Genomic DNA, 25,037 nt, shown 5'->3' with positions numbered 1-25,037 from the left:
ATAGGACCACCGTCAAGAATGTCCTGACTTGCTGCATCACGGTCTAGCATGGGAATTGCAAGGCATCTGACTGCAAGACCCTACAAAGGCTTGTGAAGCCTGCTGAGAGGATCATTGGGGACCTTCTTCCACTGATCCAAGATATTTATCAGAACCACTGTGTATGCAGGACCCTTAGTATTGTCAAGAATCCCTCCCATCTGTCACACAGTCTCTTTGAACTCCTATCATCAGGCAGGAGGTACCATAGCATTAGGACAAGTACTGTTAGGATGGGAAATAGCTTCTCCCCCAGGCCGCAAGACAACTGAACTCCCTGACACCACCAAGTCTCATTGCTATGAAGTACCAGTAACGTTATACTGTTTACTTTTTATCATGTGTCGTATGCTAAATGTTAATCTTCTGGAATATGTTTTATTATTTGTTAACTAGTTAGGCCACACTTGGGAGTACTGTGTCCAGTTCTGGTCGCCTCAGTATAGGAAGGATGTGGAAGCATTGGAAAAGGTACAGAGGAGATTTACCAGGATGCTGCCTGGTTTAGAGAGAATGGATTATGATCAGAGATTAAGGGAGCTAGGGCTTTACTCTTTGGAGAGAAGGAAGATGAGAGGAGACATGATAGAGGTGTACAAGATATTAAGAGGAATAGACAGAGTGGACAGCCAGCACCTCTTCTCCAGGGCACCACTGCTCAGTACAAGAGGACATGGCTTTAAGGGTAAGGGAAGTTCAAGGGGGATATTAGAGGAAGGTTTTTCACTCAGAGTGGTTGGTGCGTGGAATGCACTGCCTGAGTCAGTGGTGGAGGCAGATACACTAGTGAAGTTTAAGAGACTACTAGACAGGTATATGGAGGAATTTAAGGTGGGGGGTTATATGGGAGGCAGGGTTTGAGGGGCACAACATTGTGGGCCGAAGGGCCTTTAATGTGCTGTACTATTCTATGTTCTTGAACTTATTTGTGGTAATATTAATTTATGTGTTGTATGTGAGTTATAGGTACTGGGCTGTGCACCTTGGTCCAGAGGTCTCTTCTTCATATGTTCTACCAGTCTGTTGTTGCCAGTACAATCTTCTATGCAGTGGTGTGCTGGGGCAATGGCATCAACACAGGCTCATTAAACTGATCAGAAAGGCTGGCTCTGTTATAGGAGTCTAACTGGACACACTGTAGGCTGAGGTAGGACAAAGAACCCTCAGGAAAATCCTGGCAGTTCTGGACAATGTTTCTCACCCTCTGCATGTCACCTTGGCTGAACAGAGGAGCACTTTCAGTAATAGACTGAGACCGGGACAAATGTGCTGCTCCAAAGAGCCCCATGTAAGGTCATTCATACCCTTGGCTACTAGGCTCTTCTCCGGCTGTAGATTGTGATAATTCCACCCCCCCCCCCCCCCCGGACAGTTTGTAGCAACTTATTTTTATTCTTTCTTCTTCACTTCAAATATTTGTATTATCTAATATTTTTGTATTATTTTGTATTTGTAATGCTACTGTGACACTGTAATTTACTTCGGGATCAATAAAGTGTCTATATATCTATCTTTACATGCATATGGTTGAATGACAATGAACTTGAACTTGCAGAGTAAAATGCAAGAAGAGGCATTGTTAAAAGACTTCATTTTAAAAATAAGGAATAAAATATATTAAAGGTAAATATGGCACCGAAATATATATTCGGCCTAAGAGAGACATTGGCAAGTATGAAGATGCTTTAGGGGACATTGGGCTTAAAAAAAAGTTGGAAAACACTGCTATACCTCAATACTAACATCAGGGTATATAAACAAAAACAAAACTAAATCACAGTAACACACACAAAATGCTGGAGGAACTCAGCAAGTCTGGCAGCATCTATGGAAAGGAATAAAGAGTCGACGCTTTGGTCAAAGACCCTTTATTAGGATTGGAAAGGAAGGGATAAAAAGCCAGAATAAGAAGGCAGAGGAGGGGACGGAGTACAAGCAGAAAGGTGACAGTGAGACCAGGTGAATGGGAAGGTAGATGGGTGGGCGGGGTGGGGGGGTGGGGAGATGAATTGAGATGCTAGAAGGTGGAAGAAGTAAAGGGCTGAAAAAGGATCAATCTGATAAGAGAGGAAAATGGACCTGTGGGAGAAAGGGAAGGAGGCGGGGTACCAGGAGGAGTGACAGGCAGGTAAGGAAAAGAGAAAGGGCAAGTAGAGAGACTGAATGGGGAATGGAAAAAAGAGAGGGGAGGGAGAAATAACCAGAAGTTATTCTATGCTTACAGCAGTAATGACTTAAGACTTACCTGTTATACACTTTCTCATAGAATGCCTTGTTTGGCAATGCAAGGTTGAGATTTGGTAACGTAAGCTCTAGTACGTAATGGGAGGTGCTCATGGTTTTATCCTGGAACTGACCCATTTCCAGTTGATCCCCTGGCATCACCATCTGTAGAGAGCACAGAGATCAAGTAAATTACACAGCATCATGGCACCAGGGAACTATACCAGTTTTCAAGTTACAGATGATAGCTGCCTTGAGCAAGATGATGGCAAAAGATTTGCCTGTCTTCATATGTTACAAGTTTACAAGTATTGAGTTGATGCCACAATTTCTGTGCATAACGAATAAATTTGCCACACAATTAAAAATTTTACAGACACCTATGACCTTATGCACAATCACAGTTCTAAGGGTGGTAAGGTAGCGTAGAAGTCAGCATAATGCTTTACCATGCCAGAGATCACTAATTGGGGTTCAATTCACCTGGTCTCACTATCATCTGCTAACTTGTACTCCATCCTCTCCTCTGCCTTCTTATTCTAGCTTGTTTCCCCTTCCTTTCCAATCCTAATAAAGGGTCTTTGACTAAAGCATCGACTCTTTATTTCTTTCCATAGACGCTGCCAGACTTGCTGAGTTCCTCCAGTATTTTGTGTGTGCTCCTGTGATTTAGTTTCGTTTTTGTCTATGTACCTACTCCGATGAAAGTCAACACCTAACTGCCAGATTCATTTAGAAAGTATACATGCAGGTAAATGTGGGAAATCAAAGAACTTCAGAACTACTGAGCCCTTCTATACTTTCTTTGTATCAAACCTGTCCTGCTATACCTGCCCTGATAAAGTCTGAAGACTGTGCAAGTAGAAGGAACAAGGGCCGTTGAGTTGGTGAGCCTGAAGTTTGGGGTCCCAGTATCAGCAAGTCCAGGCATCAATACCAACAATCGAAGCCTGAAGGTCGAATGGAAATGCAGAAGTGAAAACCTGATGTCCAAAGCCTTGGGACTGGAGACCCAGTGGCCTGTACCGGGGCTGGAGGACTGACTGCATGGGTGGGAGAGAGGGAGGAAAGTGGGTTGTTTTGCTGTTTTTTTTATTGTGTTCTGTGTTCTTCTGTTGAGCACTGTGACATGCTGTGTTGGCACCAGAATGGCCTCCAGCACACCCTTAGGCTGTGTTAGTTGTTAATGCTAATGACTCATTTCACTGTATGTTTTGATAAATAAATAAATCTGAATCTGAGAGAGCTTTACCCTAGAAACAACGAACATTAACTTGGATACCTGAAATAAAATTTAAAAAACCTCCTTTGCCTTGATTAAACAAAGAAATGAGAACCAACAGTGTCACTCTTTCCAATTCATCATGCAGAATAATAACATGGCAATAATGATATATAAACGGTTTCTTTCCTATTGCTCTGGCAATTCAAAAATGAAAACTTAGCAATTTCTTTAATGTGTAAAAGAATTGATTTTACCTCCTCATTTTCATACATGACTCGGCGGGAGGAGAAAGGTGAGGGTTCATGCTTTCCTAAATCACAGACATCTTTTAGTGAATGGCCTCCACCTTCTTCATCCTCCAACAAGTGATTTCCAGGCTCTTCATCTTCACTCGTTACCCGTTCCAAGATAGAATGCACGGCTGTTGGATTAACCTTTAGCACAACCCTAGAGAGACAAAACCTCCTTGTAATTAGTACAAAGGGAACATAATCACCATACCAGTCAAGCACGTAAGAAAGGCTGTGCCAGCATTGGAGAAGGTCCAGAGGTGTTTCACTAGAATGATCTCAGGAATGGAAGGGTTAACGTATGCTGAGCATTTGATGGCTCTGGACCTGTACTCATGGAGTTTAGAAGAATAAGGTGGAAACTCATTGAAAGATCTAGAGTGAACATGGACAGGATATTTTCTGGAGCAGAAAGAGGTGGGAAGATTTCTCAGCACTCTGGAGCTTAGTTGGCAGAGAGCTAGGAACTCAACAAATTCTGGAATTGCCCTTTCTGCCTTGCTTTCTTCATGAGGAGCATATTAAAACCTACTTCATTGATCAGTTGTTTGGTTTCTTGTCCTTTTACCTTACAAGGCTGAGTGTCAAACTTTGCCCAATTATGATCCTGTGAAGAGATGTAGGATGTTCGACTATATTAAAAGATACAAAACAAATGCAAGATATTGCCTCTGAAGCAATAAGTCTTTTCATGATGATAAATAAAAACCAAAATATAATCTTTCTAGATAGAAAAGTTAGATGAAGTAGCTTTGGGGAAAATGAGTGTGAAATATAAACAGTGGGATAGAACAACAGGACCATACGATATGTAAATTTGATAACCAGCATCTCCATTGGTTACCTCGCAATATTGTTTGGTTGAACACAGCTGAACTCTGCAATGTTTACACACTTCCAAACATTTAATTTCCCCCAAGCTCTAAACACTTACAGCTTGTACACATTCCAAACTGACTGCAATCTAAAACCAAATCACAGCTTTTTACTTCCTGGCGTTTTTTGTATCGCTGTGAAAATACAGGTTACAGTAAGTTTAAGTTTGTAATTCAAAACTGTAGACTTGAACTTTCCTATGTACTGCAATTCAGACTAGGTGTTCAAGATTCGCACACAACATCATCAGGAACTAGGGTGGTATGGTCGCGTAAGGGTTAGTGTATTACTTTACAGCACCAACTATTGGGATTCAATTCCTACCACTGTCTATAAGGAGATCGTTTGTTCTCACTGTGACTGCATGGGTTTCCCCAAAGTACTCCAGTTTCCTCTCTCATTCCAAAGATGTACAGGTTAGGCTTACTGAGTCATGGGCATGCACTGCTGGCACCAGGCTGCCTCCAGCGCATCTTCAGACCTTTTTGGTCATTAACGCAAGCATGCATGTCACTAAATATTTTGATGTACATGTGACAAATAAAGCTAATCTTTAATCTGTTCTTTAAAATACCACACTGTTCACAACCTTAGTATATTCCAAAATACCTTTAATCCCAAAGAGCTTGAAAAAAAGCGCATTTTTGTAATATACCCAAATATATTTACACGTACCTTGGCCAATCAAACTTCCCACTGTCAGAGGTAGACATGTCTCCATCAGCACCATGTGAAACTTTAAGAAAGGTGAATGATGGAGTCCCCAGATCTTCCTGAAATTTACCTAATGTAAAGCAAACACCAGTAAGTGCCCAGTGAAAATATGACTCAGCTGGCCCACCACACTGTGGTTCCCTGGAGCATAGGAGAGCCAGGGGAGATTTGATTGAGGTATATAAAATTATTATCATAGGGGTACAAAATGCCAGTTGAAGTGATGGGTGCAGGTTCAATTGCAACATTGAAGAGAAGTTTGGATAAGTACATTGATAGGAAGAGAATGGAGGCTATAGTCCAAGGGCGGGTGGATGGTACTAGACAGGATAACAGCATGGCATAGACTAGATGGGCTGAAGGGTCTGTTTCTATGCTGACATGCTCTATGACTCTATAAGTAGTGGACAGAGCTTGCAGAGAAGCTGCAAACACCAGAAAATTAGACAAACTACCAGCTCACCATAGTGAGATTTGAACTCACTGGGTGACTCAGTACTCAGTACTGTCCCCTCGTATCCAAACACAATTATTACTCTACAGCAATATAGATATAACTAGAACATAGAGCAGTACAACACAGGAACAGGCCAGTTGGACCATAAAGTTGTGCTGAATCAGCTAAGTAAATCAAAAGCACTCTAACACTAACCTCTCCATCTTCCTTATACCACGTGTCTATCCAAACATCTCTTAAAAGCCTCTACCACCATATCAAACAGTGTATTCCAGGAATCCACAACTCTCCCGAGTAAAACAACTTACTCCTCACACCCCCTTTAACATACCCCATCTCAATTTCAATGCTCGTCCTGTGGTATTAGACATTTCAACCCTGGGAGAAAGATGCTCTGTCTACTCTTATTCATGCTTTTCATAATCTTGTAAACCTCTGTCAGAGCTCCCCTCAGCCTCCTTACTCCAGAAAAAACAACCCAAGATTATTCAGCCTCTCATCATAGCACACGTCCTCTAAACCAGGTAGTATCCTGGTCAACCTTTTCTGCACCCACTCCAAAACCTCAACATCTTTCCTGTAGTGGGGCAGCCAGAACTGCATACAATACTCCAGGTGTGGTTTAACCAGTTTTATAAAGTTGCAACATAACCTCTTGACTTTTGAACTCATTGCCTCAACTAATAAAAGCAAGCATCACATAAGCCTTCTTGACCACCTTATCTACTTGTGTAACCACTTTCAAAGAGCTGTGAACTTGGGTCCCAAGATCTCTCTGCTCAGCAACACTGTTAGAGAACTGGTCCTTAACAGTGTACTGTCTCCTTGTATTTGCCCTACGGAGGGGTAACACCTCATATTAATCGGGATTAAAATCCATCTGCCATATCTCAGCCATTATCCCCAAATGGCCTACATCCTGCTGTATTCTTTGCTGGTCTTCTACACTATCAACAACTCTAAAAATTTTGGTATCATCTGCAAACTCACCCATCTACATTTTCATACAGGTCATTGATATACAGTTGCAAGAAAAAGTTTGTGAACCCTTTGCAATTACCTGGTTTTCTGCATTAATACTCATAAAATGTGGTCTAAATCTAAGTCATAATAATAGACACAATCTGCCTAACCTAACAACATATTTGTATTTCTTCAAGGTTTCAAAGGTACATTTAATGTAAGAGAAATGTATAAAATATACATCCTGAAATGGTTTTTCTTGGCAATACTGAGGAGAATACTTAAACAATCAAGGAGTCAAGTGTTCCATTCAATGAGATGAGATTGGAACTGTGAGTTGCAGTGGTGCCCTGCCCTGTAAAAAATGAGACACACAAAGTCAAGTTTCTGACAGAGCCTGCTCTTCTCAAGAAAGATCTGCTTATGTGTATCATGCCTCGATTAAAACTTTCTGAGCACCTTTAGAAGAATTGTAGAGATGCGTGAAGCTGGAAAAGGCTAGAAAAGCATTTCTGAAGACCTGAGTGTTCATCAGTCTACAGTAAGAGTAACTGTCTACAAGTGGAGGAAACTGTTGCTACTCTCCCTAGGAGTGAGGTCCTGCGAAGATCACACCAAGAGCACAACGTGCAATGCTGAAGGGGGTGAGAAGAACCCAAGGATAACAGCAGAAACCTGCAGAAATCTCTATAACTTGCTAAAAGCTCTTTTCACTGTAAGAAAAACACTGAACAGGAATGGTGTTCCTAGAAGGAACCATTGCTCTCTAAAACAAACTTCTGAAGTTTACAAAAGACCACCTGGATATTCCACAAAGCTTCTGGGACAATGTTCTGTGGACACTTGAGACAAAAGTTGAACTTTTTGGTCAAAATATGCACTGCTATGTTTGGAGGAAAAGGAACACTGCACACCAACAGCAAAACCTCATCCCAACTGTGAAGCAAGGTAGAAGGAACATCATGGTTTGGGGCTGCTTTGCTGCCTCAAGAAATGGACAGCATTCAATCATTGAGGGAATAATGAATTCAAAATTGCATCAAGATATTTTACAGGAGAATGTCAGGGGAGCAGTCTGTTACCTAAAGTTTAATTATAGTTGGATGATGCAACAAGACAATGATCTGAAACACAACAGTAAACCATCAAATGATGATTTAAAAATAAGAAAATTCATGTTTTGAGTCAAGATCTTAACCCAATTGAGAGGCTGTAGCACGACCTGAAGAGAACTGTTCATGCAAAGTATCCCAGAAATATTGATAAACAGAAACAGCTTTGTATGGAGGAATGATCTAAAATTCTTCTTCACTGTTATGTAAGTCTCATCAGCAGCTGCAGGAAATGTTTGGTGGAGAACCTAAAAGAGGTTCTACCAGATATTAAATACAAAGGTTCACATACTTTTTCCCAGCCTGAACTGTGAATGATTAAACAATGCGTTCAATAAAGACAGGAAAAGTACAATTGTTTATGTGTTATTAGTTTAGGCAGATTGTGTTTAAGCGATTAATGCAGAAAACCAGGTAATTGCAAAGGGTTCACAAACTTTTTCTTGCAACTGTACATTGCAAACAGATGTCCCAGCACAGATCCCTATGGAACTCCACTAATCACAGACCCCCAGCTTGAATAAGTCCTTTCAACTACTACCTTCTGTCCTCTATGCGCAAGTGAGTTCTGAATCCAAACAGCCAATTTGCCGTGGAGCCCATGCAGCTTAATCTTCTGGATTATGATGCATGTCATCTTAATCTACAACTGATGTGAAACTCATTGGTCTATAGTTCCCAGGATTTTCCTTTGTTCCCTTCTTAAATAGAAGTCCAACATTGGCCACTTGCCAGTCATCCGGGAGCTTGCCTGTGGCTAGAGAGGATACAAAGATTCTGGTCAAGGCCCCAGCAATCCCGTCTCTTGCTTCCTTCAATAACATGGGGTAAATCCCATGAAGTTCTGGAGACCTATCCACCTTAATACTCACTAGGAGGCCCAACACTTCCTCCTCCTTGACCTCTACACACCCTAATGTATTTATATAGTCAGCACTGATCTCCTGGTCCTCCATATCCTTTCCCTCGGTAAAGGATTGAAGCAAAGTACTCATTAAGTACCTCAGTCACATTCTCTGCATCCAAGCAAATGTTCCCCCCTTTATCCATGAGTGGTCCTACCCTCTCCCTATTTATTCTTTTGCTCTTAATGTATAGAATGCCTTGGGATTCACGTTAATCCTACTTGCCAAGGATTTTTCATGGCCCCTCCTTTAATTCTTTTCTGGCTTCCTTGTACTCCATTTGATCCTGACTTCTGAAGGTTTACGTAATTTTCTTTTTTTCTTCTTGACTAAATTCATCACCTCTTTAGACCTCCAAGGTTCTCTTATCTTTCCATCCCTGTCCTTTCTTCTAACAGGAACATACCTTCCCTGTACTCTGTAATTGAGCTTTAAATACCCTCCATATGTTTGATGTGGACTTGCCAGAGAAAAGGTGTAATAAAAGCCACTTAGCTCACCAAGGAGCTCCTTAAAAGTTAGCTCAAGTTTGAGCTGCTCGTGAGATAAACTCCCACAGAACTCGGTCTTAAATTCCATCTCGCTGAACTCCAAGTGTAAAATTTCCTTCTGAAGCGACTTCTTGAACCAGGGCCCTCTTTCCTGGTCAGATCGAAGGTCTGGGATTGGGAAGCGGATGGCCAGCTTGAAAATAGGTGTGGTGAGCTGCACGGATGTTCGGTAGTTGGCAGGTGAGCCAGAATCATCCCGGAAAACTTCAGTAAAAGCTCTCTGCTGCAAAAGGAAGCAGAAACAATGTCATCATACGGGGTTAAAAAGCAGTGCTGACAGTATGAACAGTGCTCCGCTAGAGATAGTGCACACAAATCTTTGCCCCCCCCCCCCCCCCCCCCAATCTGCCTGAGCACTTCTAACATTGTTTTATTTTGGACAGCACCTGCTTCCCTGCTTTCAAACTTGCTAAATGATACCCTGTGAAATGCTTTGCGACATCTTAGCATATTAAATAAGATGCTGGTAACCGCATTATAGAATGAATTTGAAGGTTTTGGAAAGGGTACAGAAGTTGTTCACTGAGATACTACATGGATTGGAGAGCATGAGCTATAAGGGGAAGTTGGACAATTATGGCTAATATGAGGAGGCATAATTGAAGTTGATTGATAGAAAATATTGGGAACGTCAGAAGTTTTTTTTGCTAGAGGTGATGGTAGAGACAGATATATTAGGAGCATTTAAGAAACACTTAGGCACATGGATGATAGCTAAATGGAGGGCTATGTAGGAAGGAAGAGTTAGATTGATCTTAAAGTAGGTTAAAAGGTTGACACTTCATGGGCCAAAGGGCCTCTTCTATGCTATAATGTTTTATGTTCCAATTGTTTTCTCTTAAACCTCAGAGGCTGAGGCATGATCTGAAAGAAGTATATAAAATTATGAGAGGCATTGATAGGTCAGGTAGTCGTTTCTTTCTCCAGGGTAGAAATCTCACTAGAATTATCCTGAGAATGAAAGGGCTAACGTATGAGGAGTATTTGATGGCTCTGAGCCTGTACTTGCTAGAGTTTAGAAGAATGACGGGGGATGTCATTGAAATCTATCAAATATTGAAAGGCCTAGGTAGAGTGGATGTCAAATAAATAGGAAATTGCTTTAAAGTGAGGGGGGAAAGTTTAAGGGAATTGTGCATGTCATAGAATCAGTTCACTGTTACGGTGAGCAATGTCATTCATGCTGGTTCAGGAGCCTGATGGTCGTAGGGTAATAACTGTTCCTGAACCTGGTGGCGTGGCACCTAAGGCTTCTGTACCACCAGGCTCAATGACAACTTCTATTCCACTGTTATCAGATTCCTGTGAATGCTGAAGCAGCAGGGCCCAATCCCAAGAGCAAAGAATGACCCAGCATCAGGCCATATCGAAAATATCAAGTATGGACTGAGTTGAGGCTGTGGTGTCCAAGCCCAAGTGCATATTGGAACGGCAGGGCTTGGGTCTGAGAGCGAGGAATGACCCAAGGTTTAGCTGATATGCACCAGGGCTAGAGGAGAGGATCAGATCACTGCTCTGCAAGGTTTACTCGTCTTTGCACTGAACTGAGGCTGTGGCTTGCAACTAGGATCAGCTGCAGTGATGACTGGCTTTGTGAACTTCAGTTCTGAATGCCATTGCTTATTTTATGAGTTGCACGATTTTGCTTTTCTTTCTGTGCATTGTGTTTGACAGTCCTTTTTAATGGGTTCTTTTGGGTTTGTGTTTTGTGGCTGCCTGTAAGGAGACAAATCTCAAGGTTGTGTATGGTATACATAACTTGATAATAAATGTACTTTGAACTTTTGACTCCTGAATTTGCATATTAAAATATGAAACCCAGTCTCCCAAAGTACCTTGTCTTGACCCTTGCACTTTGTCTCCATGCACTACACTTTCTCTGTAATTGTTATAGTATATACTACGCTTTGTTTTACCTTTTTACTCCCTTAATCTACTTATGTATTCAAAGTTCAAAGTAAAATTTATTATCAGAGTACATACATGTCACCACATAAAACCCTGAGATTCTTTTTCTGTGGGCATTCTTAGCAAACCTATAGAACAGTAACTGTACACAGGATCTGTTAACATCAGGAACTGTAAACTAAATGAACTGCAATGCAGTTAATAAATAAGTAGCAATAAATAATGAGCATTAAATAACAGGATAAAAAAAGAATGAATGCAATTATCCCTTTTAATCAAGGGGCTGATGGTTGAGGGGTAGTAACTGTTCTTGAACCTGGTGGTATGAGTCCTGAGGCACTTGTACTTTCTATCTGATGGAAGCAATGAGAAAAGAGCATGGCCTAAGTGATGAGGATCTTTGATAATAGATGCTGATGCTTATTTTCTCTGGCTATATTTCATGTAGATGTGCTCAATGGTTGGGAGGGTTTTACACATGATATACTGGACTGAATCCACTACTTTTTGTAGGATTTTCCACTCAAAGGCGTTGTTGTTCCCATACCAGAGTGTAATGCAGCCAGTCAGCACACATCGATAGAAGTTTGCCAAAATTTTTGATGACATGCCCAATCTCCACAGACTCCCAAGGAAGTAGAGGCACTGTTGTGTTTTCTTTGCAATTATATTTATATGATAGGTCCAGGACAGGTCCTTTGAGATACCGACACACAGGAATTTAAAGTTACTGACACTCTCCACCTCTGATCCTCCAAGGACTATTGACTCATACACCTCTGGTTTCCCTCTCCTTAAGTCTACTATCAGTTCCTTAGACTTATTGACATTGAGTGAGAGGCCGTTGTTATTACACCACTCAGCCAAATTTTCAATCTCCCATTTGCTCTTTAATTCATTGCCACCTTTGATATAGCCCACAACAGTGGTGTCATCAGCAAACTTGTATATGGTGTTGGAGCTGTCCTTAGTCACACAGTCATAGGTGTAAAGCAAGTAGAGCATGAGACTAAGTACACATGCCTGTGGTGCTCCAAAGCTGATGAAGATTGTGGAGGAGACATTTTAGCCAATCCGAACTGACTGGAGTCTACAAGTGAGGAAATCTGGGATCCAATTGTACAAGGTGGTACTGAGGCTCAGGTCTTGGAGTTTACTAATCAGTTTTGAGGGGATGATGGTGTTAAATGCCAAGTTGTAATCGATAAAGAGTATCCTGATGTATGCATCTTTGCTGCCTGTCCAGATGCTCCAGGGTTGTATGAAGAGCCGATGAGATAGCACCTACTGTAGACCTTTTTCTTCAGTGGGCAAATTGGAGCGGATCCAAGTTACCTCTCAGACAGCAGCTGATATGCTTCAACACCAGATTCTCAAAACATTTCATCACTGTGGATGTAAGTGCCACTGGGTGATAGTCATTGAGGCAGGTTACCATGCTCTTCTTGGATACCAGTGTGTTTGAAGATGGCTTGAAACAGGTGACTAACACACACTGTAGGAGAGAGAGGTTGAAGATACCCGTGAATACACCAGCCAGTGTACTAGGCCAGGTAATCTGCCTGGACCAGATGCTTTCCTTGGAGTCACTCTCTTGAAGGCAGACTGTATGTCAGCTTCAGATACTGAGGCCAAAGGGTCATTGGGAGATATGGGGGTGCACAATGGTTCCTCCCTGTTCTGGTGATCAAATCGAGCATAGAATATTTGGAATGACCTGTCTGCGCGACAGGCAAACAAAAGCCTTTCACTGTATCTCGGTAGAGGTAATTATAAACCAATACCAATATCACCAGGACATTGATCTTATGTGCTGAAACGTAGTTTTCTCACAAACTCACCAGACTAATGTGCTTGTTAAAAGATGTGTACATGTGTGATGCCATCATTTCTGTTGTCCCGAGCTTTTGCGGCTGCAGCAATGAGTTAAGTCTGTCCACGATACTGATGTCTAATTCCGACTGGATGGGGCCAAGCTCAATCTGTAGTTCCGCCTTCTGTGGTACTGATGCTAATCTTCCTTGACTGCCCTGAAAACAGACAACACTTTAACTGTCATACCAAATATTTTAAAAAAATCTTTTCACTGGTTTACTCGGTTAAAATACTTTACTGTGACCTGAACACAATAATGCTCAAAGTTCAAAGTAAATTTATCATCAACGTATGATATATATTACCATATATTACAATGAGATTCATTTTCTTGCAGGCATTCAAGGGAAAATTAAAAAAAAAATAGAATTTATGAAAGTTTGCTTAGTTTTCACATATTTGAGTACATCTGCCCTCTGAGCTGTGGTGCAGACATCTAATACTAAATCTACCTAGATAACAAGGCTCTGGGGGCCTCATTCTCCTCTTACCAATCTGGAATTTGTCCAGAACAGAGAAACCTTTCTTATCCTCATTCCTTGCAATAGTGGTGACCCCAAGCTGAGCTTAGGACTGTATCCTCCAGTCAAGTCCACCTAATTCTAACATGGCTTGGCTTGCCTGTCTTTCTATTGGCAAAACCCATGTCCTTATTTGCTACCTTCACTAGAGTTCTGAAGAATGAGGGGTGACCTAATTGAAATCTGTCGAATGGTGAAAGGCCTTGACAGAGTGACTGTGGAGAGGGTGTTTCCTATGGTGGAAGGGTCTAAGACCAGAGGACACAGCCTCAGAATAGAGGGGCTTCCTTTTAGAATGGAGATGAGGAGGAATTTCTTTAGCCAGAGAGCAGCAAATCTGTGGAATTCTTTGCCACAGGCAGCTATGGAAGCCAAGTCTTTTCATATACTTAAGGGAGAGGTTGACAGATTCTTGATTGGTCAGGACATGAAGGGATATGGGGAGAAGACAGGAGATAGGGACTGAGGAAAATTTGACCAGCCATGATGAAATGGCAAAAAAGGCTTGATGGGCCAAATAGCCCAATTCTACTCCTACCTGTTATAGTCTTATGGCAACAGAAATTTCTATACTCTGAGTACATGTTCAATTTGATGTGTAGGTGAAAATTTTGAATTGGAAAACAGCACTCAAAATTTGTACAATTCCAATTTTCATTTATTTTCTAATGACAGGTTTACACTTTGGAGACATTGAGGTAGATTTTCAGCTTCCTGCCAGAGGATAGGAGCAAACTTAAGGCAGTGGAACATTAGTCTCAGAACAAGGGAAAGAACATGGACATCGGTTGGTATCTCACACTAGAGATTCAGGCACAACAATCAAGGGCAACATCAAGTGCACCACTGACAGGATGCCATAGTGTTAGGACAGTCACACTGCATAGAAATAGGTCCTTCAAGCCCAACATCCATGCAGATATTAGCACCCATTTACTCTAATCCTGTTTTAGTTTCCCTCCTGATTCTGCCACACATTAGGGCCAACTTATACTGGCCAATCAGAATTACATTCAAATTTATTTATTTATCACATGTATGGCAAAAATACATTGAAATGCATACTTGTGTTAATAACCAACACACCCAAGGGTGTACAAAAAAGCTGAGTTCATCCAGCTTTTTTGTACGTCTTGATTTGACCACAGCATCTGCAGTGTACTTTGTGTTCACACCCAAGGGGACAGCCCACAAGTGTCATCACACATTCCATCACCAATACAGCATGCTCACAATGCCTTTGGGATGTGAGAAGAATCCAGTAGACCTGGGGAAAACAGTACCAGGGGAATTTGCGAACTCCACAACGAAGGCACACAAGGGGAAGACTGAACCTAGGTCTCTGAAGCTGAGAGGCAGCTGCTCGACTAACTGAGCCATTCTGCTGCCATGTTGAACACGACAGCTTTCAAATCAGACAATAATACGAACTTTGTTCACTCTCCCAGAGGGAATCAAAAGATGTCCTGGGTGTAGAACATAGAACAGTACAGTACAGGCCTTCCAGCACATGATGTTGCGTTGACCTTTTAACCTACTTTAAACTTTTCCTCCCACATAGCCCTCCATTCTTTATTCCATTCACCTAAGAACACATTAGCTCTTAGCTACTTAAATGCCCCTAATGTATCTGCTACCATCACCACCGTTGCTAGTCTGTTTCAAGTACCCACCACTCTGTCACTTCTAAATTAGGCTCCCTTGTATTAGCCATTTCCGCCCTGGATTAAAAATAAATTTTGACCGTTCTATCATCTATAACATCCTTATCAAGTAACCCCTCATCACTCCAAAGAGAAAAGCCCAGCTCACTCAACCTTTCCTCATAAGATGTACTCTCTAAACCAGACAGCATCCTCTGCACACCCCCTGGAGCTTCCACAACCTTCTTATAATGAGGTGAGCAGAACCAAACACAATACTCCAAGCTTAGTCAAACCAGGGTTTAAAAGTCACACCACTGGCAACATTACCTCACAGCTCTTGAATTCAAACCCACTACTAATGAAGGCCAGCACAACTTCTTAACAACACTAACAACATGCGCAGCAACTTTGAGGGATCTATGGACATGTACCCCAAGATCCCTCTGTTCCTCCACAATGCTAAAAAAACTGGAGAAGGCTTCCACTGTCTTGGGTCCACTTTGTAATTCCTCAATTAGCAACAATTAATTAGATTCTGGTAATTATCGGACTGTCGTTCGTTTGAGTCTGTTGTAGATAAATTAGATGAGGCTTTCCTTGCTTTACACTTCACTAGCTGTAGGGTGTTTCAGCAACATAAGGCTGTGTCAAGTGCAGCAGAAATCCTTCCTCCTTTTCATACCTGGACTCCTCTTCGGTCAATGTGCTTGTAATGAATTTGCACAGAAGGTGCAGGATGAGCTTCCGTCTCATACATAGATTGAAAGGTAATCAGCTGCGAAAACAAAAAGCAGCAAATCAGAATCGGGTTTATTATCACTGACACATGACATCACATTTGTTGTTTTGTGGCAGCAGAAGAAATAAAAGTCCATAAATTACAAAAATATATAGTGTTCAGGAAAGGAATAACGAAGTATTTTTTGTGGGTTCATGGACTGTTCAGAAATCTGATGGTAGACAGAAAGTAGCTGCCTTGAACTATTGAGTTTCAGATAAAATTTGGATACCGCGATAGTGCAGCAGTTAGCGCAATGCCTTTATAGGTCAGGGCATTGGAGCTTGGAGATCAATTCCAATACCATCTATAAGAAGTTTGTACATCCTTCCTAGGACCATGTGGGTTTCCTCCTGGTGCTCCAATTTCCTCCCACATTCCAAAAACACACCAGTTAGTAAGTTAAGTAGTCATTGTAAATTGTTCTGTGATTAGCCTAGGGTTAAGCAGGTGGATTGCTGGGCTGTGTGGCTCACTGGACTGGAAGGGCCCTTTCCACACTACATTTCTAAATAAAAAAAATTAAACATCCCAAAGCGATGTTCTCCTTGGATCACTCGTGCCACAAACATTTTATAAGACATCCTCTACTGAAACTAGTTATCCTGAAGGTACTGGACCCCAATTTCATGGGCATGATGACATTGCATTATGTAATTAGTTGTGCCAATCCAAAGACTAACTTTTCCTCCTTTAATGCTGGTAGCATCATCACCATATAAGGAGCTTTAGAAGATGCATTCTTGACAAGAGGAAATACAAGCTGAAAGCTAGTCAATACTGATGTATCAATGACTCCTGTATACATGAATTTTGGTGAGATCATTGAGTATAGCAGTTGAAGTGCTATGTTACAGTTGGACAAGACATTGGTGAGACAGCATTTGGAATACTGGCTTCAGTTCTGGTCACCCTGCTATAGGAAAGATGTCATTGAACTGTAAAGAGTACAGAAGGAATTTACGAGGATGTTGCCAGGAGATGAGAGACTGAGTTATAGAAAGAGGTTGAGCAGGTTACAGGGAGAAGGTAGAAGATTGGGGTTGAAAGGGACAATATATCAACCATGATATAATGGTGAACAAACTCAAAGGGCCAAATGGCTTAATTCTGCTCCTATGTCTTATGGTCTTAGGTTGGGACCTTTCTCATTGAAGCATAGAAGAATGAGGGAGGGAAAGATGTGCTTGGTAATGGGATCCCATTGGAGGTGGCAGAAGTTACGGAGAATTATACATTGGATCCGGAGGCTAGTGGGGTGGTCCGCCACCTCCAACAGGATCCCACTACCAAGCACATCTCTCCCCCCCCCCCACCCCCATTTCTGCTTCCCGCAGGGATTGCTCCCTATGCGGCTCCTTTGTCCATTCATCCCCCCCATCCCTTCTCACTGATCTCCCTCCTGGCACTTATCCTTGCTAGCGGAACAAGTGCTACACCTGCCCTTACACTTCCTCCCTCACCACCATTCAGGGTCCCAGACAGTCCTTCCAGGTAAGGCGACACTTAACCTGTGAGTCAGCTGGTGTGGTATACTGCGTCCAATGCTCCCAGTGTGGCCTTTTATATATTGGTGAGACCCGACGCAGACTGGGAGAGCGTTTTGCTGAACACCTATGCTCTGTCTGCCAGGGAAAGCCATTCTGTTACGTCTATCCATGGCCTCCTCTACTGCCAAGATGAATCCACACTCAGGTTGGAGGAACAACACCTTATATACCGGCTGGTTAGCCTCCAATCTGATGGCATGAACATTGACTTCTCTAACTTCTGTTAATGCCCCTCCCCTTCTTACCTCATCCCGGATATATTTAGTGTTTTTTCTCTCTCTGTCCATCACTCTGCCTGTTCTCCATCTCCCTTTGGTGCTCCCCTCCCCCTTTCTTTCTCCCTAAGCCTCCCGTCCCATGATCCTTTCCCTTCCCTAGCTCTGTACCCCTTTTGTCAATCACCTGTCTGGCTCTCAGTCTCATCCCACCCCTCCGGTCTTCTATCATTTCGCATTTTCCCCTTCCCCCTCCTACTTTCAAATCTCTTACTATCTTTCCTTTCAGTTAGTCCTGACGAAGGGTCTTGGCCCAAAACGTTGACAGTGCTTCTTCCTATAGATGCTGACTGGCCTGCTGCATTCCACCAGCAATTTGTGTGTGTTGCTTGAGTTTCCAGCATCTGAAGATTTCCTTGTGTTTGCCTTCTATTTAAGTATCCCAATGATAGGAGAAAGCATCGAAAGAAATGCTTTCTACCTTATGAACCAATTTAAGGGACAAAGATGAATACAGAGGGGGAAGTAAATGGTCATGTGTATTAGGCAGTGCCTCAAGAGTGTAAGGACGTTACCTCCTGCCTATGCTAACAACCATGTATCTGCAACTCGTACCTCTGTATACTGGGGTATGACAGTGGGTGAATCCATAGGGAACAGACATTCCAATAGTTCCATCCAATTAATGCAGATATCAGTATTCAGGCTCCGTGAGCTGGTGCTCCGTCGCTGTTCACAGTTCAGCTTCACATCGGTTGCAAACAGTCTATGAAAGAGCAATGGGGCAGTTAGCCCGAGGTTCAAAATCTAGATTGTGGGGAGTAAGTTGTATTTACACTCAAAGTTCAAAGAAAATTTATTATTGAAGTACATATATGTTACCATATACAACCCTGAGATTAATTTTCTTAAGGGGATATTCAATAAATCTATAGAATAATAACCATTACAGAATCAATGAAAGACCGCAACTACTTGGGTGTTCAACCAGATTATAGAAGACAAAACACCATGCAAATGGAAAAAGAATGATATTTAAGTAAGCAGTAAGTATTGAGAACATGAGATGAAGAGTCCTTGAAGGCAAGTCCACTGGTTGCATGAACATTTCAACGATAGGGCATGACGTTATCCTCTTTGGTTCAAGAGCCTGATGGTTGAAAGGTAGTAACTGTTCCCGAACCTGGTGGTGTGAATCCTGAGGCTTGTGTACCTTCATCCTGATGGCAGCAGTGAGAAGAGAGCATGTTTTGGGTGGTGGGGGCCCCTGATGATGGATGTAGCTTTCCTGTAGATGGTGGAGAGGGCTCTAGCCATGATGGACTAGGCTGTATCCACTCCTTTTTGTAGTGTTTTCTGTTGAAGGGCCGTGATGTAACCAACATATTCTCCACCACACATATACTGAAGTTTGTCAAAGTTTCAGATGTCATGCTGATGCTTCCTCAGGAAGTAGAGGCACTGTGTGCGTTATTTGTAATTGCACTACTATGCTGGGCCCAGGAACAGGTCCTCTGAAAAATAACAGAGGAACTTAAATTTGCTGACCTTCTGCACCACTGAGAACTGGTGCATGAACCTCTATGGTAAGCTACCAGGAAAGTGGATGAAGACAAAGCAGTGGATGGACTTTAGCAAGGCACTTCACAAAGGCCTGCATGGGAGGTTGGTCAAGAAGGTTCAGTTGCCCGGCATTCAAGATGAGGTAATAAATTAGATTAGACATTGGCTTTTTGGGAGAAAATACAGAATGGTAGCTGATGGTTTCCTCTCTGGCTCGAGGTTGGTGACTAGCGGTGTGCTGCAGGGATCAGTGTTGGGTCCTTTGTCGTAGGTCATCTATATCAATGATCTGGTTGATAAGATGATCAACTGGATCAGCAACTTTGCAAATGACACCAAGACTGGGAGTGTAGTGGAGAGCGAGGAAGGCTATCATGGCTTGCAGAGGGATCTGCATCAACTGGAAAAATGGCAGACAGAATTTAATATAGCCAAGTGCAAGGTTTTCACTTTAGGAGGACCTACCAGGGTAGGTCTTATACAGTAGGACACTGAGGAGTGTGACGGAACAAAAGGAGCTGGCAATATAGGTCCATAATTCGTTGAAAATTGCATCACAGGTAAATAGGGTTGTAAAGAAAGCTTTTGGCACACTGGCCTTGATAAATCAATGCACTGAGTTCAGGATATGGGATGTTATGTTGAAGTTGTAGAAGACATTGGTGAGGCCTAATTTGGAGTACTGTGTACAGTTTTGGTCACCTGCCTACAGGAAAGATGTAAACAAGGTTGAAAAAGTACAGAGAAAATTTACAAGGATGTTGCCAGGTCTGAAGGACCCGAGTTATAAGAAACGATTGAATATGTTAGGACTGTATTCCTTAGAATGTAGAAGATTGAGAGATTTGATAGAGGTATACAAAATTATGAAGGGTATAGACAGGGTTAATGCAAGCATGTTTTTCCCACTGAGATTAGGTGGAACTACAAAAAGAGGTCATGGGTTAAGGGTGAAACATGAGAAGTTTAGGGAAACATGAGGGGAAACTTTTCACTCAGAAGGTCATGAGTGGAGAATGAGCTGCCAGCACAAGTGATGCACGTGAGCTCGATTTCAAAGTTTAAGAGAAATTTGGTTATCTACATGGATGGTAGGGGTATGGAAGGCTATTGTTCTCATGCAGGTCGACGAGAATGGGCAGTTTAAATGGTTTTGGCATGGACTAGATGGGCCAAAGGGGCTGCTTCTCTGGTCTACTTCTCTATGATTATGATCAAATTGCAAGTAGAGGTGAATTAATATTGCTCAAAGACTTAGTTTGCATTAAAATCAATTTTGCTTTTTTGTTCCAATTGCGTCCTTTCTTGTAAAAAGTTTTTTTCTTGTAAATGCTGTTTATCAGATGTGATGTGCCTGTCATGCTGCTGTAAGTAAATTTTTCCACTGCACCTGTACATACAATAAACTTAACTTTGACTTTAAAGTGAAGCGGTTTTCTGAAGAGAGTAATGTAGATTAATGTGAAATGCTGTACAAACCGTAGGTGGTCATGGGGACAGGCTGTGGCCAACTTGGTTCGGAGAATGTGGAAATCTCTCACTGGGAACTGAGAGAGATTGATGGTCTTCAAATGCTCAAAGAAATGGGACGCCATCCTTGTCAGGGGTTCAAGGTGCAATGGGCTTTCAGGTGGCGGCAGTGGATCGATGTGCAGCACTGATACAGAGAGACTGCCAATTGCCAGCCGTAGAACAACCTCAGGTCGGGATTCATCAATAGAGTGTGGTTTGGAAGGTAGACCTGAAAAACAAGGAAGGGAAACTTTGCTGGTAATTTCTGAACCTTAATATTGGACAGAGCAAGCAACAAAACACCATAAGGTAATCACACTCTTCCAAATTACCCCAGACTTTAGTTTATCAAAACTACATCCAACTACTAGTCTTTCTTATTATTACTCCTAGACTTGATCGTCCCTGGTATCCCTTCTGTCGGAACCAAGGCTCATCACGTTCAGTATACCTAGTGAGCTTCCCAGGATCTCTTACCTCACACCTCATTAATCTGACCAAGCAACATGCCTCTCCTAGTGTGACAGAGTTAAAACGAGGAGATGCAGATGAGCTCTCTTAAGGCCTGTGTTATTTCCAAACTAAAACTTGTTTTTTGCACTATTTCCAACAGAATGTAAAACCAATACTTCCTTCCTCACTCCTGGCCACAGACTGATAAACTTACTGGAATTTCTTTGAGAATGTTACTGTAAGAATGGACAAGGGAGAACTGTGGATGTGGTGCACTTGGATTTTCAGAAGGCACTTCATAAAATCCCATGCAAGAACTTTAGCATTCACATCAAGAGGACTAGAATATTAAAAAAGCATGTAACGCTGTGGCTTTGTAAGGGATTGGTCAGACCGCATTTGGAGCATTGTGACCCTTATCTAAGAAGGGATATGCTGGCATTGGAGAAGGTCAATGGGAGTTCATGATAATGATCCTTGGAATGAAAGGGTTAATGCATGAGGAACATTTGATGGCTTTGGGCTGTACTCACTTGAGTTTAAAAGAACAGGAGCGGGGTGTTATCTCATTGAAATCTATGGCATATTGAAAGACATACATAGAGTAGACATGGACAGGGTATTTCATATCGTGGGGGGACTCTAGGACCAGAGGGTTCAGCTTCAGAACAGAAGGACATCCCTTTAGAGTAGGAATTTATTTAGCCAGAGAGTGTTAAATCTGTGAAATTCATTGCCACAGACAGCTGTGGAGGCCAAGTCATTGAGTATATTTAAAGTCGATAGTTTCTTGGTTAGTAAGGCTGTCAAAGGTTATGGGGAGAAGACAGGACAATGAGATTGAGAGGGATAATAAATCAGCCATGATGGAATGGGACAGCAGATTCGCTGGGTCAATTGTGATAATTCTTCTCCTGTCTTATGATCTAACTCATTGTACAAAATTTGGTATGAGGTATACAACTTTATGAGAGGTATATACAAGGTTAATGCAAGCAGGGTTTTTACACTGAGGTTTGGCAAGACTTGAATTCAAGGTTAAGGGTGAAAGGTGAAATGGTTAAGGGAAACCTGAAGGGGAACTTCTTCATTCAGAGGGTGATGTGAGTATGAAAAGATGTGATGGATGCAGGTGTGATTTCAACATTTAAGACAAATTTGGATAAGTATATGAATGATTGGGTGATGGAGGGCTGTGGTCCAGGTGCTGGTTGAAGAGATAAGGCAGAATATTACAGCATGAGCTAGACGGGCCAATTGGCCTGATTCTGTGTTGTAGTGCTTTAGGATTCCATTAAATTAATACAATGGGATGGGGACGTTGCAATATTCTGGATGAGAATTGGTTTCAAAGGACAAGAAACAGAAATGGAACAGCCAATCTCCTTCTTGAGGCTAGAACTGGCAATGATTAATAGGGTATGGTGTGGAATCAGTGCTTGGGCCTAAACTATTTACATTCCATATCAATGATTTGGAAAAACATTTCTAAGCTTGTTGATAACATTATACTGGGTGGGATAGAGATGCAAACAGGCTTCATGGTGATTTAGATAAACTGTGTGAGTGGGAAAATAGATGGCAGATGCAGACTGTCTTAAGAGTGTCTTAAACATAATGATTACATCTGATTCTACCACCTCCTCTGGCAGTAAGTTCCAGATATCAAACACTCAGTGTTCAAAAAAAGAAAATTACCCCTCAGCTCCACTTTAAAACTCCTTTCTCTCACCTTAAATCAATGTCCTCTTGTTTCTGATAACCTTAAAATAAGAAAAAAAATAACTATTCTATCTATGTTTCCCAAAATCTTAAATACCCCGCTCAGGTCACCCCTCAGCTTCCTTCACCACAAGGAAAAACAATCCCAGCCTATCCAACCTCCCCCCCACCCCCCCATCCCCATAACCAAAATATTCCAGGTCAGACAGCATCCTGGTGAATATTCTCTGCAGCACAACCACGCACATCCTGGAATGAAATTGTCTCAGAGAGTACTACAGAACAGAAACAGGCCCATCGCCCCATCTACACTGCGCTGAATTATTAGTCTACCTAGTCCCATCTGCCTGCACCCGGACCCAGCCCTCCATTCCCATCCCATCCATGTAGTTATCCAATTTCCCTTAAAATTTGAAATCAAACCTACATCCATCACTTCTGCTGGTAGCTCATTCCATTCTCTTACTACCCTTTGAGTGAAGGTCTCTTTTAAGTTCCCATTAAATATTTCACTTTTCACCCTTAACCCATGGCATTTTCAAGTTATTAGAGACCTGTATTCCCAGATCCTTCTGATCTACCGCATTCCTCGGTACCCTTAGTCCTATCCTGGTTTGTCCTCCCAAAGTGCAACACCTCACTTGTCTACATTAAATTCCATCTGCCATTTTTCTGAACATTTTTTCACCACTTGCAGATCTCATTGCAAACTTTGATAGCCTTCCTCACTGTCCACTGCACCCCCCAATCTTGGTGTCATCCACAAAATTTGCTGATCAATTTTATTACATTATCATCCAGATCGTTGATATAGACGGCAAACAACAGCAGATGCAGCATCAATCCCTGCATCATACCACTAGTCACAGGCCTCTTGTCAAAGAGGCCACCATCTACTATCACTCTATGGCTTCTCCTGCAATGCCAATGTCTAATCCAATTTATACCTCATCCTGAATGCCAAGCAACTGAACCTTCTTGACTAACTTCCCATGTGGGATGTCAAAGGCCTTGTTAAAGTCCACGTATAAAACATCCACTGCCTTGCCTTTATCAACTTTCCTATTAACTTCCTTGAAAACCTGTAAGACTGATTAGACAACACTGTATGAAATATTTCAAGTGTGGCCTATCTATTAAATATTCATCATTGATGGTGACACTCACACAATTATTTTGCTCTCAGAAGATCTATCCAGGGCCCAACATATTGAGGCCATTATGAAGAAGGCATGCCAATGACTATATTTCATTAGGCATTTGAGATTTGGTATGTCACTACAGATTCTTACAAATTTCTACAGATGTAGCATGGAGAGCAATCTGACTGGTTACATCAGTGTCTGGTATGAATGGGCCACTGCAAAGTATTGTAAAAAAAAACTGCAAAGGGTTGTAAACTCAGCCAGCTCCACCATGGGCACTGGCCGCCCCACTTTCGAGGACATCTTCTAAAGGTGATATGTCAAGAACACAAAAGATCCTGCATGTGCTGGAAATCCAGAGCAACACACACAAAATGTGGGAGGAGCACAGCAGTTTGGTCACCATCTATGGAAATGAATGAACAGCTGATATTTTGGATCAAGACCCTTATCAGGACTGGTGAAGAAGGGAGAAGATGCCAGAATAAGAAGGTGGGGTCCACTTCGTTGAGCACCTCAGCTCAGTCTGCAAAAAGCAGAATTTCACGGTGGCCAACCATTTCAATTCCTATTCCTCTGACATGTTGGCCCACAGCCTCCTCTCTGTCATGATGAGGCCACTCTCAGGTTCAAGGAATAACACCTCATATTTCTTCTGGTAGCCTCCAACTTTTCCCCTCCCTGTCCCGCTTCATTTCTCTACTCTGGCTTCATACTTCTCTTCTCCTGTCTATCACCTCTCCCTGGTCTCCCTCCTCTTTCCCTTTCTCCTCTCATAATAGATTCCTTTTTCT

The 25,037-nt window shown here is 42.1% G+C and overlaps 1 protein-coding gene across 5 annotated transcripts in view; it reads right to left on the bottom strand.

Moving 5' to 3' along the window:
• LOC132388055 (autophagy-related protein 2 homolog B-like) overlaps positions 1 to 25,037 on the bottom strand; it is a 146,620-nt gene that overhangs the window by 74,762 nt on the left and 46,821 nt on the right. For all 5 annotated transcript variants that reach the window (XM_059960415.1, XM_059960421.1, XM_059960426.1 and 2 more), the window contains 8 exons: positions 20,891 to 21,152; positions 18,464 to 18,614; positions 15,988 to 16,080; positions 13,105 to 13,293; positions 9,305 to 9,578; positions 5,329 to 5,437; positions 3,742 to 3,934; positions 2,285 to 2,427 (listed from right to left, as the gene is read on the bottom strand). In XM_059960415.1, the coding sequence (XP_059816398.1) occupies positions 2,285 to 2,427; positions 3,742 to 3,934; positions 5,329 to 5,437; positions 9,305 to 9,578; positions 13,105 to 13,293; positions 15,988 to 16,080; positions 18,464 to 18,614; positions 20,891 to 21,152 (1,414 nt within the window). The remainder of the gene's footprint in view (positions 1 to 2,284; positions 2,428 to 3,741; positions 3,935 to 5,328; positions 5,438 to 9,304; positions 9,579 to 13,104; positions 13,294 to 15,987; positions 16,081 to 18,463; positions 18,615 to 20,890; positions 21,153 to 25,037) is intronic.

This window comes from Hypanus sabinus, chromosome 2 (genome assembly GCF_030144855.1).
Source record: "Hypanus sabinus isolate sHypSab1 chromosome 2, sHypSab1.hap1, whole genome shotgun sequence".
NCBI classification, from domain to species: Eukaryota; Metazoa; Chordata; class Chondrichthyes; order Myliobatiformes; family Dasyatidae; genus Hypanus; species Hypanus sabinus.
The sequence above is the reverse complement of the archived record's forward strand: the minus strand, read 5'-3'. Positions and strand labels throughout refer to the sequence as shown.